The following is a 21027-nucleotide window of genomic DNA, read 5'->3' as shown; positions in this document are numbered from 1 at the left end:
CTCAATATACAGGTGCATCGGTACCATACTTTTGCGAAAGAAATTCAAAGGGATTTCTCAACTGCTCGATAGAGCCATTAATTCGATATATTCGTATTTTGATATACTGTCCAGGATCAACTGTTTTACTTAATGACAGTATATACATTTGATTTTCACTTTTTCAGCTGCATTCTCCCGCAGTCTCTCGCTTCCTGTGTATGGATCTGTTTCATTATGCATTCTAGAATGTTTTGTTGATGGTTCTGTTCTGTTTGTATATAGTACTGCAAATGGAGATACGTGCGGGTCCTTTTTCTATGTGTACAACGAAAGGCAAAGCCGAGACCTTTGAGATAGCGCCGGCAATCGCGAAAACCAACGGCAAGAAAAACCTGATTGTGGTCACAACCAACAACTTGTTATTCACATGTATGACGTACATGTTAGCATTCACTAGTTCAAAGCCTACGTGCGCAATGCTGTGTGGTGGTGACCACTTTAGATTATTGGTAGTTCGAGCGTGTGCGTCGTTTAGCACGTGCGTCACCCGTCTGCATTCAACACGGCGCGCACTGTGGTCAGATGCTCTGTTGAGTTTCATAATCAAAGTTACCATGGTTCTTCATCTAGGCTACTAAAAAAAATAACAGGATACCTACATTATCACACTTTTTCATGCGACCCGCTGTGGATCGAGAAGTAATTCGCTTACCCAACACGTTCACAATGACCTGTATCCAGCGCACTCGCTGTTCTGCTTCACAAAAGCTGCGGAAATCTGTAAAACTGAAGTCCTTTACATCCGTGGCACTGCACAATGCAACGGAAGCGTCGACTGAGGTCTTTCTTCGTATAGCGCGGAGCTGTTGCATCTGCTCTTGTTCTTGTCGTTGTTTTTGCAAGTGAACCAGCAAGCACTTCATGGCGGTTCGGTGACGTGTCCAACTAGTGGAGATAAATTCGCAGCTCTTTTTCTGAGCGTTCAATGCGCAAACACTTATAATATTTAGCTCAATCATTGACACGCACTAGTTGCACATGGCTACGAAGAAAACTGTGAAGGGAGTCCGGCTTTGCGCTACTCGAACTGCACCAACAGGTGGCGCTACGTTCTGCAAAACTACAGAGTGACGTCTATCCGACTTCAGTGCCTCTTGTGTCTGTTACTTGACACAGGCTATTAACAGACATGAAATCAGGTGCCAATAGAGGATAAGAACACAGCCCAGAATACAGAAACTACAATGCATTGAGATTAGACTAGTGCATGATAAGATGTGCACAAGACAACATGAAGATTTCGCGTCAAGAAGATCGCACTCAAGCGCTGATCCAAGAGAAGCACGCATGATACGATGTTTACGTTCACGGGCAGGAAATCAACGGCGACAAAAGTCAGCAGAGCTTGTGCAAGTCCGCGCTATGGCAAAAAAGCAAAAGCTCACATCGGAAAGCCGAAAAGCTTTTAAATTTGCGGACGAGGTGGCAAACACGATAACGACGATGCTTTTTCCTACAGGAAACTGAACGCACACTTGATGAGGACACGACTGCACGTTCCTTGCGCAGCCGGGCTAGCAGCCGCAACCGCGCCAACTGCCCTTCTTTTTCACTCTGCAAGCCCACGGAGCTGGTGCAGCGCTGCCGCGGTCTTCTCATTTTCCCCGCTTCAGTTAACCTTAGAGCGCTTTGAATTGCAACTGCACAAACACGGTACAGAGATAATGATCACGGCCAAGTTCGGGCTGTGCCTATTATGCGAGGAAATTAAAAAAATCTGATTTCTCATGACCAAACTGGGGTCGCGGCTACTATGTGAGTACGCCTATTATGCAAGCAAATATGGTATATATCAGCAACTCTGGCTTGCTGCACATTTATTTATTGTCAAAATTTATGTACTACTTAGCTTTGCATATTTAAGCCATAGCAGTAATTGAGTAACCAGAACAGATGATCTTGACGAAATTCAATGAAGTACTTAAAGAGCATGACAGAGGGCGCCACTCCACTTTCCTGATTTCATTGTTCTCTCGCTTTATAATGCTTTGTTCTCGTCAGGCAGGGGGAATCGTTCATACACAAGCCTAATCTTTAAATCCAGCTCAACTTAATATTTCCCTCTAGTGCCCCTTATAAGTAGGCAAAGGCATGTTTATTCATTCGCAAGAGAAAGTTAACCCTGTTAGAGATCCCCGTAGCCAAAGCTTTGCAAATCAGTGTCCTAAAACATATCGGGACCCTTAATGAAACTTCTTGAGAGTCCTCTTTAAGATGAACTTGCGAGCCCTTTATCGTCTCACACGCTCTGGTAAATGTAAATTAAACTAAGCGTTCACCTCTGAGAAATCACTGGCATAACGATGTTACCCGTGTTTGTGTCATTTCATTTCCTCACCCAAAGGCGAAGCAAGAAAATGCCAAGGTCAGCACAAGTCCACGAAAGCTCTACGTTGCCCGACACGCAGAGCGTGTGGATTTCACATTTGGAGCCTGGCTACCGATATGCTTTGATGCAGCTGGTAAGAGCCATTTCGCTTGGAGGCATATTTAGTGCAGACAAGATGTGCGTTTTTTTTTATTACCAGTCGTCAGCATTAAGACCTTTTTGTTTCATTCTGGTGGTTCGTTAGTTTTGTTGAAGTGCCTAGTTACATGACCTTATTTTTACATTTGACTAAACTTTCTAGAGATCGGAGAACTGACAACGCATTTTGAAGTAGGTCGTAGTCCCGGATGCAATGATTTGGCATTGCTTATTTATCCACCTAGGGGGTCTAGTAGTTACCGGGCTTGACTGCTGATCCTAAGGTTGTGGGACCGACTCCTAGCTGTCGCCGCTGCATTTGAATGGAGGCTAAGCGCTGGAGGACCGTTTACTTAAATTCCGATGGACGTTTTGTGGAGCCTTCTACTACAGCGTCCTTCATAATCACATAGTGGTTTTGAGCCATAAAGTCCCAATAGTTATATTACTAACGATATTGCTTGTTTTATCGGTTAACTTAATCATTGATTGAATGATTTATTGATTAATTTAATATGCTGCATGCTTTGTGTTATGTGCCATTACTAAAAGATGTCCGACTGTGAGCTCGTCTTGATGAGCACGATAAGTCATACTCCCTTTGCACGATTTGCTCTCAGGGAACTACACTCGGCGGGACCTGAACATGCCAGCAGTGGTACCAGAGAGGAAAGGAGGCTACATGGACTATGCAAAGGACTCCCCTCTGACGAACATTGGCCTGTATCAGGCCACACTGACAGGTTTAGAAATATATACTTACACCTGTCTCTCTCTGCAACACTCTCAGGATAACTGTTCCACAAGACCAGCACACACTAAAGCAATAAGAAGCGCAATGAAAGGATGAACTTGCATTCAGAAAATGTGCAATGTATGCAGCTATGTACAGGGGGGGTCAAAAGTTCCCAAGCCACTATCCTACATATTTCTATGGAAGCGTGGCCTGGAAGCGTTTGACCAGGACTCTAGAATAGTAGGCCAGTGAAGAGGGTAGCTTTAAATAAGACACTGAATCATTGTTTTCATCATCGTTGTTCACAGAGATACAAGAAACTAGAAAAAAGCCCCGCCGCAATAGTCTATTGGCTAAGGTACTCAGCTGCTGACCCGCAGGTCGCGAGATCGAATCCCGTCTGCGGTGGCTGCATTTTCGATGGAGGCTAAAATGTTGTAGGCCCGTGTGCTCAGATTTGGGTGCACGTTAGAGAACCCCAGGTGATCAAAATTTCTGGAGTCCTCCAATACGGCGTCTCTCATAATCATATGGTTGTTTTGGGATGTTAAACCACACATATCATATAGAAACTAGAAAATAATGCAACACTGGTGCATTATGCTTGAATGGAATGCACCACTGTGCTAGTTCTTACTTCCAGGCTCTTCTTGTGTTCCATGTGCCATGTGCACAGTTTTGTAATCCAACGCAGTACATCAGAAGCAAAAGACCAGATTAAAATAACGATCTAATATGTTGCAGAGATCTTGGAACACAGGTCTTAGATTGTACCTGTGTTTTGGGTTTGAATACTCTGAGTGTTTACCTTGATTGTTAGCATGTTATAAGATAACACGTTCACACCTCTCATCGTTATACAGAATTTAAGAGGAAAACAATTTTTTTAAGACAAGTGTATTCCAACTGTGTTAAACATCAGACAGCTGATGTTTTCAGGTCTGACATATTTCTGTAATCCTGTAAAGTGTCGTCACTTGGAGCCTATATTCTGTAAAGATTACTGAATTTTGATGGAGGAAAAGTTCTTCAAATTTTTATCAGCTTTGTGTTTTTTTCAATTGTGTATGTGAAATTTTAAGTCAGTAAAATGTTAAAGTCATTACAACAGTTTAATTTAGAACCCCTTCAAGCCTCAATACGGAATTTAACTGACTGAAATTTTCATCTACACAATTGCAAAAAGCGCAAAGGTGATAGCAAATTTGAAGAACAGCACTGTCCTGTTTCTCGGGAAGCCCTTCATGTACAATTAGAAAATTGTACAGCAATTTAAAGAGTGTTTATCTTTTTTTTTCTGTTTTCAGGGAATGCTATGTGTGAAAGTGGCGTCACATTCAGTCATGTATTTTCATCTCCATCCCTGCGTTGCATACAGACGTGTACGAATATCCTGACAGGTACCTACCGTATTTTATTTAGTCTCTGGCTTTTATTTTGTGCAATTTGCCATGGCAAACACATTGTCAGTGGGAACCGTCTTGTCACTTTCTCGCACATTCTCACAGTTCCTAGCCGAGTTTTGTGTATCTAGTAGCGGCATAATTGCTTCGAAGTGTAGTACTCTCAAAGTATTCTAAGTAAATTAAAGTGCTCAAATGATCACAGAAGGATCAAGTTGCCGCATATTGCCGATTATAAGTCAACCTCCAACTTGCAACACATTCTAGGTAAAAGAAGAAAAAAGTTGACTCCAAACACAGCCTCATGCTGCAGCCATTGCACACCACTAAGTCTTTCAGAAGAGGGAGTGATGCAAAGAAACACTAATTTGACCGTGAGAAATCGCTTACGACTCTACGTCGCTTCAAGGAAGGATGCAGCTATCACGGTCGTTGCCATCGTGTGAGCCACTGCTGCTGCTTGCCGTCGCAAGGGGTGCTGGTGGTACTGAGATGCCGCACGTGAAAAATGCCACATGGATCATGTCGGTTGGCAGTTCATACCAGGCATCAATAATCCATCGCGACACTTTACTCAAAGAGGTCAGTTTGAACTCTGTTAGCGGGATGCACATATCTTTCGCAACAGCACGTGGTGTTGTTTCAATATCATCGTAGCAAACGCTCAGGCTATTGCTTCTCTGGTCGTGAACTCAATCTGGAACCACCTCCTACATGGCAGGGCAGATTTCGGTTCGCGAAAAGAATGGCGTGTCGCAGCGCACCCAAAGTTCTTGGTCCTTTAATTTCTCGATTCCCACACGCACTTTTCCGGCACATCAAACTTCTGCCCTGCTTCAACATTGCTTCCCAACTCTGCGTACAGAATCACTTACAGCTTAAAAGCAGCGCTGTACTGTTGCCTGTGTAGGGGTGCCATCTTGGCATCTGTTGAGCAGCTTCACGAATCACGCACACTATTAGTATTTGCAAGCGAGGCGACATACAAAAGTGGCAAACAGGCATGAGCGCAAAAAGACGGGAAGACGCTTGTCGGTGCATGCATGGGGCGCCTGGATTCTCCTGCAATATGTGGCCACCGCATCGTTGACGGTGCAGCGAAGGCTGGACGAACCAGGAGCAGTGTACAAAGTGATAAGGTTTTGCTATATGTTTTATTTCACTCGTGTTGTTGGGGATGTTGGGATAACCGATATAAGAACTATTATTTTGTGGTTGTTTTGTGCATCTTTCATAACCTGCGAGTACCGTGCACCACAGGCATCGCTGCAGTGACATTGACCAAGTGGTGAATGGGGTAGGCGGCGGTTTTAACCCGCAGTAGGGTGTTTGGGCGCGCCTGTTTAATTATATGAACGGTGTTAGACTGAACTTGTTAGACGAACACACGAGCGTGTATTCTGTGTGATGGTTGGGCGGGTGATGGCTAAGTGGCCTAGGAAAACCACGGGCGAGAGTGATCTCGTGCAGTGCCGAAAATGCACGCGCTGGTGCTACCTAGACGAGACAGCCTTCACAAGTCTAGCTGATGCTGAGGAGGCAAGGTTCATGTGCCAGCTATGCGAGGAAATTAAGGCGATCGTGCAGCACATCGAAGCTAGCATTGAGAAGCTGAAGGTAGAACGTGAGGAGATGATTGAGCTGCAAGCACAGCTCAGAAAACATGTGATTGTGGTGAGGCTACCACCAGCCTATCAAAGCAAATGGCGGGTGATCTAAGGGGGGAACGTGCAAGACGGGCTGAGCGAGAAAATGCGTTGATGGTGCTTAACCCCGAGCAGTGTGAGGCAAAAGACATAGACAGCACGGATTTCCAGGCAGACACAGGCAAGAAAGGAGACCCAGGGGTGGCAGTGGCACGGCAGTCTTTCGGTGGGGGGCAAGGAGTAACGGCAGTGGTGGGCTCATTTCAGCGAGTCGGGTACACTCGACGAATGGGGGATCGGCGGGCGTAAACAGGAGCACAGCAACTGCCAGCCATAAGCGAAAGACTAGACCGTAGTAGGGTCCTTATGTTAGGGGACTCCAATGTAACTGGAGTTGAGCAGAGCGTTCTCACGACAGTAAAGGCAGACAGGAGGGTAAAAGTGGAGACCAGTCAGGAAAGTGCATGATGGATGCACTGGCCAAAGCACAGGCAGTGGTAGGGGACAGTGGAGGGTGAAAACCTCGTCATCATTCATGCTGGGCTCAGCAATGTCCTGAAGGGACAGAGCCAGAACCTTCAGAGACAGTTAGAGGATGGGATGCATAGGCTTCGAGAAGCTTCCTGACAGTGTGCATGTGACCATACGCACCATCCCAAAAGTCTAGGGAAAATCTGGTGGGATGGAAAGGAGGTTGATGGAGGCTGTGTCATCAGAGGCGTGAGCCGGCAGCTCGGCTACAGTGTAATGGAGATAAATAGAGATGTGTACGAGCCCGGCTTCTGCTCTTTTTGCACAAGATGACATTCACTACAGGCAAGCAGCACATAAATAAGGCCGTGGCCTCTGTGTAGAGGGTCTTTCTTTTTAAAAAAGAGATGCTACTCGAAGACGATTTTTTTTTTTTTAATATTCATCCCATAGCAATGAAACTTGAGCTGTTTATGGAACTTTTTATGCTGATTTCAAATATATAATTAGTTCTCTTGCAAGTTGCACACTTTTAGCTCTGCAACATGACGAAGTGAAAACCTTAACCCTTTTGCCCCCTCTTTTCATCCATAAACTTCTCTAATTTTTTACCATTCATATTTCATAATATTTCAAATAAAGTGCAGAATGCAAATAACTACTTAGAAAGCACATACAAAATATGTAATACGCGTGAAAAATAATAGACGTAAAAAGTCCATATTTCACCTACCCTAGTAAAAGTCTACATACAATTAATTTATTATACAATAAAATAGTGAAATTTAAACCAGATAATCGCATTTGTCATACTTTGGAAAAAATTTGGGCAAAATTTCATGCAAATTCGAGCACCAGAAGTGCCCGAAAAAGGAGGGGCGCATAGAAAAAAATGGCAAATTATGTGTTTTGAAAAAAACGAGTTTTAAAATTAATATTGAGTTTTTATTTATGAAAGATATCATTGAGTTTGATGAAATTTCCACACCAAAAAGAACAATCCTTTTTGTAGTGGCCACTGCGACTAAAGTACGCTAGCACCATGAGTTTGTCCCTCTCGGTTTTTTGAGCCGACTCCTCACAGACATTTCGCTCACAGGCAGGGCCATGAAACACTTGCCAAACTTCCGCTCCATCTGGCAAAGCCTTGCGCCAACTGCAAGCTAGGAAGAAGTTCGACAGGACTCCGAAATCCCAACTAAGTCCAGTGTCATGCCATTTTACAGCCATGTTTGTGCCACATATTGTCGTACATAGTGGCAATGTCATCCCTGCTAAGCTCTCACTGCGAGCTCTTTTCACCTCGCAAGATTGGCGCTGACGTCATCCATTGCCGCATCACGAACTTTCCGGATGACGGGTGCGAATGACTTTTGATGCATTGGCTTTTGCAAGCCAACAACTGCCGCAACTCGGACCAGATGCTCGTAGTCTATTCTACAGAGCTCGCCGCACGATGGCTTTCACTTGCGAGCAATGGCTTTTTTCATTCATAACGAAGATAATTACACGAGAAAAGCATTGTTCAGCTGCGCTGCTCAACAAGACATGGACCCCGCAAATAGGTTTCACAGCACATACAGGCGCGCCACGGCCAATGGCGGTCCCCGATCTGTACCACGTGATAAGCCAGTTGTGGCGCTCGAAAAATGTGCAGAAGCGTGCTTCTTTTTAATATTTTTTGTGCTGTATCAGCGAGAGAAACTGTTATTATTTGAAGAATGAGGCTCGACTCTTCGACTCATGTGATCAACATTGGCGAGCGGGGGCGCATTATTGGCGGCAAGGTGCTCGAAGACTGCACACTTTGGGCCTTTTAACAGGCACCTTGTGCTCTTTAGATGCAATTTTAAAGCATTTCCAGTTAAGTCTCTACCTGTATCTTTTTTTTTTCATAACAGTAGAGGTACTTATCTTATCAAAACAGGCGAATATAAAAAATCGGTAATTTTGGAAAAAACTCGCGTTTTTCGACCCGCATCTCCCCTTAAACATGGGTACAATAGTTATATGACAGCACTGAATATTTCTGGTTGATTATGATTAACTGTCATTCCATAGTATTATAATGACTGTAGTGTTGCAATGCTAAGCAGAAGGGTGCGAGGTCACTTCTCGGCCATGGTGGTTACATTTCATATAAAAATGATATGCAATGCCTTGTACTTGAGTTTAAGTACACAGGAGGCACTTAAGTGAAATAAATTATATAGGCCAATAAGTTATGCTATGAAAACTCTAGCACTGTTAGTTTCCCCACCATAGCTTTATTAATAGATAAGAGTATCAGTTGCAAAAGATTTCCTTTGAAAATTTCTTGCTGGGATTTTCAACGGTGATGTCACACATTTCAAAGTGTTTTTTCGAATTTTGGTAAAACTTGGTAGGTCAAGTCTCTGGCTCCCTGAGAAAGCAACGTGCTTCATTTCTACGAACCAAGAACTGCGTGTGTGCCAGTAGGTGCCGTCAAAATCTATGACACCTCTGTGACTAATGCGGAAACTTCAAGGTGGTGTCGCCACCCCAATTTTCTTTTTGCATGTTTTCTTGCTTACCAGGCACCTTCTCACAGCAAGCTTGGTAATTTTGGCAGAATTTCGGCTTTGTGAAAGAGTAATTTACTAAAATGAGAAAGACCATTTATTCTTTAGTGCCCATTGAAGAAATGCCAAAAGGTTGAAATTACTGTTTTGTTTTTATAATATTTGTCTTGAGGGCTGCTTTTAACTCTGCCTTGTAACAAGCCTCATGATGAGCCATCATCATGCAGAATGACAACTGATGTCTTTGTCTTGTGTGCAGCGTTGCACTTTGACGATATGCTCATCAACGTGGAGCCCGGTTTGTTTGAGTGGCTCGCCTGGTACCCTGAAGGCACGCCAGCGTGGATGACACCCGCCGAGCTGAAAGAGCATGGCTTCCACATCAACCTCGACTACAAACCACTCATTGAAACCGAAGAACTAAAGCACAAGAAAGAGTCCGTTGACCAGTACTACGTCCGGAGCTTCTATGTTGCTCAAAACGTCTTAAAGAGGACGGCACCTGAAGGTGCGAAGGGTTGTTTCATCAGATAAGTGTGAATGTAGATGTGCAGGATAAGTGCAGGAGGGAAACAAGCGAAATTCTTCTTCTGGACATTGACCTTCTTTGAGCATCACTTAAACCAGTCCTTTGCTTCTCACTTCCTTTGCATCTCATTTTTTGCTATGATCACAGCTAAAATCTAATCGGCTTAGGTCTTCAACCATTCTTGGTGCTAAAAGTTACGTATAATGCTATCCATGATTACTTTACAAGTTTAATTGTTGTCCTCCACATGATGGAGGTATAACTAGTAGCACACTCAGAATGCAAGTAGTTGCCAGACAGGATTTATATGTATATTTTTTGTTCATGGGATATCAGTATGCCTTTGTCATGTACCGCATCTACTTGCATAATGAACCCCCCCCCCCCCCCCACTCATGTTGGTCCTTGGAAAAAGAAAATCTACTTTAATGTATCTGTTCATTCTATTTCAGTATGATAGTCAGTGCCATTAATGAGCAAAACAATGTTAAATCATGCCATTATATAACACAATTACAGTGCAATAAAAGTCAGAACATAGTTTAACAACCATGCTAAGCAGTTGCAAGCAGTGCGAGCGCTAACGACGATCAAAATTTAGAAGTTTTCGCCTTTTGCAGCAGAGCGTCATCTTCGATTGCAGAAGAAACCTTTTTGCTTATAGCACCATGCAAGCAATGGGGCACGAAAAAAAAAGCAATAAACAAAGTGCAACCGCGCCCACTGCGCCGACGGTGCAATGTGCACCCGCCGCGTGCATGCTCCGCCACCCGACGCTGTATTTTTTTGTTGTCTGGATTGTCGTATTGAATTTCGTTTGGACACCTGCTGTGCACGGCTTGATCGGCCAATTGGCTAGCGACGCGGCCGGTTTTAAACTTCAAGGGGCCCTGCAACACTTTTTGAACATGGTCAAAAAACGCTGTCAATCGATAGTCAAGGCTCTCGAGAACAAGCGAGTGAAATATTATAGCGCAGCTCGCGGCCTGTAAATTGCAGTTGATTCTTAACCTCAGCTAAAAAATATTTTTTTTCTTCTCTTGTGAGTTGACGTAGGGTACTTAAAGTCATTGCTTAAGAGCCGTTGTATTAGCCATTGGCTTATTTGAGCAAGGCGTGCTCATTCATTACAGGGATCACCGCAGGAAGTCGTGACCTGTCCACGCGTGCTCGCGCGATCGCTTGAAAGCCATGTTTTCGAAGAAAGAAAAAAAAAGGAAGAAAAATGCTCAAGGTCACGAGGCACGCGGGACGTTTTTCTTTCCCTGTGCCATCCCTCCCTCCTTAGTTTCCAGCACTCTCATTGGGACGAGAGAAGAGAGAATGTCATTTCATCTTGATTAAATCAATGTAACTCTGATTGTTCTGGATGAATACTGAAAATTTTTGCGGCAATGAGCTCCTTAGTGAATTCATTAAATGGCTGCTTGACAAAGTGTTTAAGGGCCTCTTTAAAGTGAGCATGATGGAGCATGGGAACTGAGCAGCTGGATGACACTTCGGCGTCGATCTGTGCGCGTTCATTGCGGGAGAAAACAAGAAGAGCTTCAGGCTACAGAAAAACTTCGTCGCCCATTTCGCAAGCCAAAACAAGGACAGTTTCCTCTTGTGGTGAGCAAAGTTCTTTATGAGAGGCTGCATAGTCCTGCCACTGAATTGAAGGCGAGCAGCAGTTGGACAGCGGGTTTCTTAGTCCCGTCATACGAAATTTTTGCTGTTATAGCTCCTGCGACTTTTTTCTCCCACATAATGAACCTTTCCCCAAATTGATATCAACTTGTCTGAAAAAAAGATAGGTTCATTACTTGAGTATATATAATATGTGCCTGCAAAAGGTCATGTATGTGCCAAGCCCATTTATTTATAACCTTCATATACCTACCCCAAACCCTCACCGTAATCCCACCAATGAGTGTTGCCAAGAATGAGATACCTTACTGTTTTGCATGGTTTTTGAGTGCGTTACATTTGCCTTACCAGTTTCACACGCTAAACTTAAGACACGAAAATCATACTGCCAGTAGGGTAACCGAAGATTATGTTTGGATTTTTCATACTTTTAAGCGATTCAAATGGATGCAAGTACGTAGCTCGTCAAGTGCTCAAGAGAGGAAGTTTTGTGTGGACATTTGTGGCTGTTTTGTGTGGCTGTTTAATGCTTAAGCGTTTTAACAAGACTAGCTTCCATAAAAAATCCGTCTGTCACAGAAAGTAAAGGCTGTTCACACAGGTGTCACAGTTCGAAGCTAACACGGGTTTTAAAAACAAAGGAAGTTGCCAAACAACACATTATGAAACAACACATCACAAAACAAAAGATTAATAATATAATCAATAATAGAATACAAAACATGGAAATGTAAAGCAAGAAATTCAGCAAAAGTGACAGTGTTGAAATGTTGAATACAACACTGCCTCTTACAGCACTGTACTACAACCTGTATACAAGTCTTCATACAGTATTTTTTTTTCATAACTGCTTTACTACCAATATGCGCACATTCATAGTGTTAACAATAGTGTACAGTATTGATGAATGAAAGCACGGACAAGTTAGGGCTAGGTAGTGCACACACTCTTGTAGTCTTCATGTCAGGCCATATCGGGGTCATTTCAACTTGAACTTGTAGATCAGATCAGATTCGTCACGACGCCACGTGGTTATCGCAACCAGTCGCTCATACTGGTCGTTATGCTTAAAAATTTCATGTCGCATTTGATTGCGCGAGTATGATAGATCGTGCGTGCTTCAACGGCAAACTGCATAAGGCATGCAAACATTTTGTTGGTGCTGTTTTGACATGGTGCTGCTACAGGTGGGAACGTGCTGCTTGTTGGCCACGCGGCGACCCTGGAGACGTGCACTCGCCAGCTGACGGGCCGTAAGCCTCGAACGGCCACGGAGCTCGTACAGCTGGTGCACAAGATTCCGTACTGCGGCCTTTGCGTGGCCCAGGAAGCTCCGAGCTGCGGACCCCAGACCACTGCCGAGGGTACGGCCGGGGGCACCGGGTGGGCACTGGTGGCGCCACCTATCCCTCCTCTAACCCACAGTGCCAATACCCGTTTCGATTGGCGCTGTATGCTTTCGACATGATTGTACAAGGCTGACCGGTATGGTAGTGTCAAAGGAAGATGTCAGCCTCGTAGGCAGATTCATTCCACCCAGTGTGCGGTGGGGGAGTGCCACTGACACAGAGCGTTCAGGGCCGGTTTGCAAATGGCAAGATGCAGTGGCAGCACATTTTGCCATTTGATGCCATTTGTGAATCGTCGTCACACAAGTTCACTAATATGTAAATCACTGAAACGGGCTGACGTTAACAAGTCGGTGTTTTTGACACAGCAGCGTACATAAACCGAAACTGGTATTGAACCCCACTGGTCAGTCTGGAGTCACTACGTTCTTACGTCCAGATTTAACATATCAGCATCTGCCGGAAAACGTACAATTACCATGGCAAAAAAAAAAGCTAATATGAGGGAACACACATGCAGCTTTGACAATACCCTTCCCCTGTCTTTCCCGTCTTCATAATTACATTGTGCTGCTATAACAGAGTTAACGTAACGTAATGCCAACAATCTAGAGCCGCATATGCTGCCATATGAAAATGGGATAACAAAATGCATCGCACTGTGTCCCAGCTGATGTTGTTACATGCACTCAGTCAACTGTGGGAATTTCCCAAGGTTATTGTCTTTATGTTTGCCAAATCACCATGCTAGGTAAACGACCCAGTATGGTCTTTTCTCTTAGGCTTTTTTTAGATATCAAATGATATGTCACTAAAATAGTGCACCCTAAGATGCCAGCCAGGTATTGCACATTAATGTACAATTGTATTTCATAGTGACACTTTACCTGCAGGGTTAAATATGGACAAGGTAATCCTCCGCTTATCTAAAAACAATGCGGTCCACCCTTGAAGCTCTTTTTAGTACATATAGGATTGTGCAAAAGAAAGCACCATGGAGCTGCTGTCAGTGTTTTCTGCTTTCCACACTTCTACCGTTTGGAGCGTGGAGCTGAGGCATGCAAAGCCACTAGTTGCCCCAGATCTGAAAAGGATTACATGCGCTGGAATACACGTAAATTCTAGGTTAATTTGGCCACAATTGCTTGTTGTTTCTCAATACCTTTGGCTGTCTGTCGGTATCATGATCTCTGCTTACAGTTTGTAGGAGGTTCAGGTTTCATCCTAATATCAGTGCCACAAAGACAGCCTTAAACACAGGAAAGCCAAAGTGCCACTCAATCTGAAGGAAATAAGAAAACGTTGCCACATTTGCGCAAGTTCTCTTTTAGTTAGACAATCAACATGTGTAACTGCATTACTAGGTTGTCGCCGACCAAAATATAGCAGGAGCCTTCTTTGTATGAGCCAGTGCAAGGACAGTTTACGCTGTTAAACAATGCTTGTGGGCGCAAACTAAAACATACAAAAGAGCGACAACACACACATGAAGCATCGGCTGTGAAGCGATTTGAAGAGTAAGACGTAGGTGTTGCTCTTGAATACAAGCAACACCAGATGCATTTGTTGTGACACCACCAGATACCACTCAATCTTCCTGTGACAAGTTCATCTTCGAGCAGTTGTAGAGATTGAAGTGTTGCGTACGCACGTTGAACTTTATTTTTGATGAAAGCATTTAGTTTGGAGGTTTAGCGTGCTGCACCACGAAGCAATACAAGATGGGTTAGCTTCCCAGCTACAGCAGCTGCATTTGGGTGGCGAAAATGCAGAAACACCTGCAGACTTATATTTTAATGAACGTTGGGCAACCCCAGTGTGAAGCAGTTAATCTGGTGTCCCCCACTGCAGTGTGCTTCATAATCATATCATACCTCTGGTACGTAGTAACTCTGGGACTCAACTTGTGTAAACTTTTGCTCAGCCATGGCTGCGTAAGGAACATGCTGCAGACTGACCAGTGAAATGCACAGCACCAACACTGCAGGGGCGCTTGGTCATTGAAGGTTTTACACAAGCGCATTTTAAGAGCACGGAGTGGAAACAACCCCTCCTGAGCAGGGCTCCGGGAACAGCTTGTGTATGTCGATGTTGTTGCGCCAATTTTCAGCTGCCTCTGTCTGCTTGCAAGCGTTGATTCATTTGGCTATGGCTCTAACGCTCGGCGTGGAGTCTACACATGTGATAAGTGTGTTAGGTGACTATATAGTCCGGTAGAACTTTAAAAGTCCGCGGCATTTGTTCCTCAAATGCGGATGCACACAAGCCTGCACTTATGAGCGCACACTCCAAACGGTTGTCATGAGCTAGACGGAGAGCATTGCCAAGTTTAAGAGAGGGACGATTTGTTCAGTTGCGGAGACGATCGGCTGTCATGCTTCGGTCATTTGAATGGGGCCACTTCGGACTTCTTCAGTTCTGTCCGACTATAATGGAAACCTTAGTTTGCTCTTTGCTCCGAGTGCAAAGCTGCTTCAAAACACGAAGCTCTTAACATACATTTGTTTTCTGGAGGTTGCATGCTTGTAACAGTGAGTTTTTGTACTTTTGCTGAAACACAGCGTAGGGTACTGAAATTCTTGTTTCTGTGTCACCTGCATGGTCTTGTACACATGCTCTCGTTAAAAAGTATTTCTATAGTGCTTTCAAGTATGTTAAATTTGGAGTTCTTGGCACTTAATTTTCTTTTTTACTTTGTAGAAAAGTCCTACACCTCGATATCCTAAAAAAAAAAGGGTGTTCAAATGTTTACAATTATCTTTTCAACAAACTAGCTTTGGTTTTGTTTTCCAGAAAGCATATGTGCTTGCTGATGCAGAAGTCACATGAAAGTATTTAGTTTAGACCTCCTCCTTGTAAGGCCTGTGACTTCACGAAAAGTGCAAAAACTTTGAAATGATGATTCACTAAATGTTGTGTGTATAGCATGGTCAAAAAGCTGGAACATTCTCTCGTGTACACTGGCCGTGTTCGTAGCGTCTTTGGATGTGTGACTGCATACTAGACTGCCCCTGGGTACACATTTGCAGGAGAACAAGTGCCAATAGTGTTCTTGCAATTGTCAAGATAGCTACTGCCTAAGGGTATCATTTTCTAAACAGATGTACAATTAACTGCAGAACTGATGAGCCTTACTAACAAACCTAAGGTTTCCTGTGCTCAAAAGATAATCGCGATGTTTTCCCGTAGAAATGTAGGCACCGCGTGGAGATGATGCTGCCGCAGTGAGGGTTTGTAACTAGAGCAAGATCCTTTCCAGAGGTCTCCGCTCTCTTGTACATTGAGTTGTGCGGCCATACGAACAGTTCAGTGCTGCTTGCTGTGATTGGGGAGTAGGTGACATGGCTCCACGAATTTTTCTTAGGCACGTGAGCTGTTGGTTAGAGCACCTGCACTTCAGTTGGTATTTTTGTCGCCTGCTAGTCGGCAGCCGATCCGCAGTTGTCTGCAGCCAATCTGTATCTGAAACTTGCTACAGGGGATGTCTGTTTTTGTCACGCATGCAGCCAAATGCTCATGGTGGATCGCACTGTGCAGTGGCACCAGGAGACAAGGGAACACCTTCATTAAGTTTTGTTTACTACCGAAGTTCAGATTTAAGCTCAACGGCTTTGTGGTGGAGGCCCGAAGGTCATTGTAAATGTTCCCTTCCTTTTTTTATTTCGATGAAAAACCCTGTCAAATTTGTGCAGTAGTTATGGTTATCTGCTACTGTGCACATTGTCATGGGGATGTGGTGCCTCAGTAGTCAAGAAGGCAAAGTTGCAAAAATGGTTCCTCGGGTGCACGCACTTATCATCAAATGTCAGATAGTCCATACTACTCTTAAACTTTTATGACACCTCTTGCTCAAGTCTTGCAAACCAGTTAAGTAAAAAATGCCGAAAGGGTGTTCCCTTTTTCATGTACATGCATAGTCGTACTACTGCAGGCCATGAAATCTGTGTGCACTACGTGTTCCGAGTCTGGTTGCACAGGGGGCCACTGCAGTGTTTTGATGGCTATTGTGGATGCCAGAAGGTAGTCGCATGGTCTGACAGCTAACTCGATTAGAGTAGTTAGCGGCAGTGCAGAATTGTGTGTCAGCCCATGGTGACGAAAGCAACAAATAATGGTGTTCACATATTTCTACATGTTAGGGCAACTAAGGCACTTCTTTGTTTGGTCAGGCCCAATTGCAAATTTTTCTACCAGAATTATCTAGCCTCTTCGATGCTGCTAGTGAGCAGCACAAATTGAATGCAGACCTACCAAAGTTATTTTTTAAGACACTGTACTTGGCCACGAGACTGTAGCTTTACCTGATTTTTTCCAGCTTCATTTTTACCTCAGATATGTGTTTCACGGAGAGTGAATTTATTGGAAATGTAATAATGCAGGTAGGGAATTATGTAGTAAAGTCAGTGTTTAATGTCATTGATAGAGGAGGAAAAATTTCATCGCGTGGGTGTTGCCACCGGGACGAAATCGCAGCACTGGAAAATTGGTTTTCATTACTCCCAGCTGCACGGTCAGTTGTTTTGTCATGTCGGAGTCTGCACAAAATGAAAAACGGATGAGAACTGAACGGACAGCTGTGCTCAGCAGCTTCACAGTCTGTCTCTTTCTTTTGTGTGGTCTCTTTAATGCCAATTGAAGCACACTGAACCTAGCCTCAACATCGGTTTGCCTTGAACACAGAGACGGTTTTGTGTGTGTGTGCGTGTGTGCACGCGCACGGGTGCGCATGCTCCTTCTCAGAGCAGCACACGGCAATGTGCAGCTCTGAGAAGCTGCATGAAACAGTTCATGAAACACGGTTTTACGTAAAAGTGTTTTTTATCATTATTATTGTTATTATTTTTATGTCAGCTGCTGAAGTTTCAAGGTAAACAGTTGTAGTTTGCCAACATGTGCGCTGCTACTGATGTTGTCATATATGTGACTTAGCTATATAATTAGACTAGTATGCTTTTTTTATTTTCGTGCTAAGCAACACTAAGCTAGCTAGCTTATTACAAAGAAGTTTGAAAAAAATTGATTAACTCTGAATTATCAAATAGAGTACCGGGCATTTAATTATTAAGTGATTCAAAACATGCTTTAATTCCCCTTTAATCACAACGCCAACCCCGCAGCGTAGGGCTTGCTTGACTAGCTGGGGGAACAATTTCTCGCGGTAACATGCCATTGAGTGCTTTATGCACAATATGCAAGAATATAATAATAATCACTGCTCCCACGCTTCGATGCACTTTTTTTTTTTTTTTGCTCGAGTGAATAAATTAACTGACACCATAAGCCTGCATGTGCACTATGATCCACTAAGCTAGGCTAAACTGACCCAGCAGGCATTTTCTTGGCTTGAAATGGAGGTTGTTTTGCTTGATTGTTAGCGCAACAGAACCTGCAGTCACATTCACCAACTGAGGAGAAGAAAGTGTGAGAGATCTTGTTCTGGCAATGCCGCAAGTGAGAATCTAGCTGTTATCACGCGTCAAGGTCATCGGAGGAACTTCTGCAGATTCGTAGTTCTTACACTTTATTGCCGTAGCAATTGTGGATACAGGGCAGCGGAATTTTGTTTGCTATCTCTTTCAGCCGCCGCTCGACATAGCCGTGCGTTGAGCTCAGAGGTGGAAGCATCTGCGACATATTGAGGCTGTGTCAAAAATGGGTCGTTTTAATCCCAAACATTGTTTGCCTTCTGGCCGCACACCTTGCAGTTTTTTCTCCAGTGTACAAGTTCATATTAGAGCTGTCAATGTATGAGCATTGTTTCGTTTGCAGTGCGCTTTTTGTGACAAAACTGTGCCATCGGGGGAAAGTTTCCTTCGCTTCGTTTAGGGACCTCTCGCTATTTAACAGGGGTTTGGTGTTGTAACCTTGTTGTTTTCTTCTATGAGGATGTACCTTTATTGATTATTATGAACTGCTGTTGTCCCTTGTTTTCCCCTTAATGTATTGCCCATCGTTAATTTATTTTTGTGTAAATACACATCTTGTGCTGTGTGTGCCGAAGACCTCGTGTACAGGCTGTAGAGCTGTAAAATGATTGTTTTCGGGCAGCGGGCAACTTACAAATCATGTATTTGAAATTCTATGTGTGCAACTCTAAAAAAAGCAGGAGACCTTGCCATTAAATTATTTCTTGTTATCATGGCTTGTTTGTTCTCATTCTGCACTGGTCAAGCGACGACATCTAGTGGCAGACTTGCATGCTGTAGGTTCGTCCTACAGTCAGTAGGTCTAACCAGCGTTCTGTACTCAAGGCACTACTAACTGCAGTGTTGTTTTGTGCAGGGACGAAGAGGTGTTCATTTTTTGCAAAAATGCTAATTGAACATTTTAAACATCTTGTATTGAACGTTTTTCATGTTAGTTACTGTACCTGTGCAATCATTGAGAGCAAATGGAGCGATGGTATGTATATCTCATACATGACTCAACTGATCACTTCGTATCAGTGTTCACGAACACTGCCACACTGTGCTGCTCTGCATAGTCCCTGTGCAGCCTTCTAAAACTAGCTAGCTCACAATCATGTGGCACTGCGGAGTGCGGATCCTTATTTTCGTATCCTTATTTTCGCATGCATTCATGTCACCTCAAGATAAGTCGTAGAAGTTCACTTAGAAACTCAAGTAAGTCGTATAATGTTTTTTAAATATTTTAAGAAATTGTTGCTTTGTAGTTATAAATTCATATTTAGCTTTTAAATTCTTGAGCAGCGAAACAGTGGCGAGCATTATGCAGCAAGACAGCATGCTGAAGGCCAGCATGTGGCTGCTATTTAGAGTATGTGCAGTTACTTATTTGAAGTGGCAAAAATACTCTAGTAAATAATTCACAACACTCACGTATACTGCTTTTAAAGCTTAGTGGCTAGATTCTATTTTTCTAATCGTGAGCAGACGCACAGTGTGAACGAGGAGGCATGTTCGTTCCGTTTCCACTTCTGTCGCTCAAGGGCCATTGAAGTTTCAGTGGAGGGGGTGCACCGTTGAGTCTATTGACTCAATGGCCTTCAAAACTGCCCGTGTGGCAGCTTATCCTTGACAGTTAAGTCAAAATAGACCATCAGTTCGACGGCCTTCAAGAGGCTCGTGTGCAATTCCAGCTACCAGTGCGAGCAGGGAACCGAACTTGAAAGCGGGGTAATATGTGATGCAGGAATGCTGTGCTTCACTGAAGCCCAACTCATTTGACAGCTATATTTTTACGCAAAATCTTGTAGATCGGTGTATATAGTGACTGACATGTCGTTTGCTCAAGTTTGAGTTTGATATGTACAATAAAATGCCATGCTATCAGAAAGCGGTATCTTGTTTCCAGAGCAAACCTACATAATGTTGGGCCGAACGAACTTCTGTACGTTGGGCCAGGCAGGCTCACAGCCCTATGGCATAGAGCTCGGGAAAGCTTTCAATGCAGTCAGCGGGCGCAGGCCGGGCTTGAAAATGCGGTCTATACACCGCTCTACTGTAAGGTGCTTGCATGAAAGTGCCTAGACATTTTCACATAAAAATTATTCTTGCTGTTAAGTCTGGGTTAAACAAGGCCCACATTACTCGGTTATGAGACTTTGTGTAAGCATGGACTGAAAGATACAGTTCAGTCTCAAACGGAATTCTTAAAAGATAATAAAGCGTAATGGGAACAGTTTGTCTGCTTTACCAGAAATAAAGTGTTTCCTGTACGAGGCAACAAGCAGACATTTGTGCGTACAAGTGTATGAGATGCGCATACAGTTGACGACTAGCTTTGGACAAGGTGTTACCCTTAAAATAGCATACTTCATTTTTTTGAGTCTTGAGTAAAGTACAATTGTGTGCCGCCTTTGTCTCTCGTAGACTTACTATACATCCTTACTGTACATGCTGCCAGTAGGTAACACAGCTGCACGTAGGTCTGGCTAGCAACCTCAGCTATGCGGCAAAGCCTCTCTCTATTTTTACAGACAACATGCCTACTGTGTTGCTGATTGACACATTTGGCTATCGATAACTAGTGTCAATCCTGTTCACTGCAGCAGTGGCAGTATGAAATGGAAAAATTGGCCAGAGCAGTAGTTTCTCTGCAATGCATGGTTGCCAGCAGCGTTTGGAAGACAGATGTGCTACTCTGCTATTCAAAGGTAGCGTATACAGTAACTCAGTCTGTTATCTCTATCTTTGAACACGCCAGAGAAACACTGCTTGCTCGTGCGTAGAAAAATCTCTCAGGCCCATTT

General features: G+C 43.7%; 1 protein-coding gene across 3 annotated transcripts in view; it reads left to right on the top strand.

Moving 5' to 3' along the window:
* Epp (Ecdysteroid phosphate phosphatase) overlaps positions 1-18951 on the top strand; it is a 42294-nt gene extending 23343 nt beyond the window's left edge. For all 3 annotated transcript variants that reach the window (XM_037423187.2, XM_037423186.2, XM_075892975.1), the window contains 5 exons: positions 2387-2504; positions 3130-3252; positions 4553-4645; positions 9568-9816; positions 12654-18951. In XM_037423187.2, the coding sequence (XP_037279084.2) occupies positions 2387-2504; positions 3130-3252; positions 4553-4645; positions 9568-9816; positions 12654-12934 (864 nt within the window). In that variant the 3' untranslated portion in view covers positions 12935-18951. The remainder of the gene's footprint in view (positions 1-2386; positions 2505-3129; positions 3253-4552; positions 4646-9567; positions 9817-12653) is intronic.
* The last annotated feature ends 2076 nt before the right edge of the window (positions 18952-21027 follow it).

Source organism: Rhipicephalus microplus, chromosome 4 (assembly GCF_043290135.1).
Source record: "Rhipicephalus microplus isolate Deutch F79 chromosome 4, USDA_Rmic, whole genome shotgun sequence".
NCBI lineage: Eukaryota > Metazoa > Arthropoda > Arachnida > Ixodida > Ixodidae > Rhipicephalus > Rhipicephalus microplus.
The sequence above is the reverse complement of the archived record's forward strand: the minus strand, read 5'-3'. Positions and strand labels throughout refer to the sequence as shown.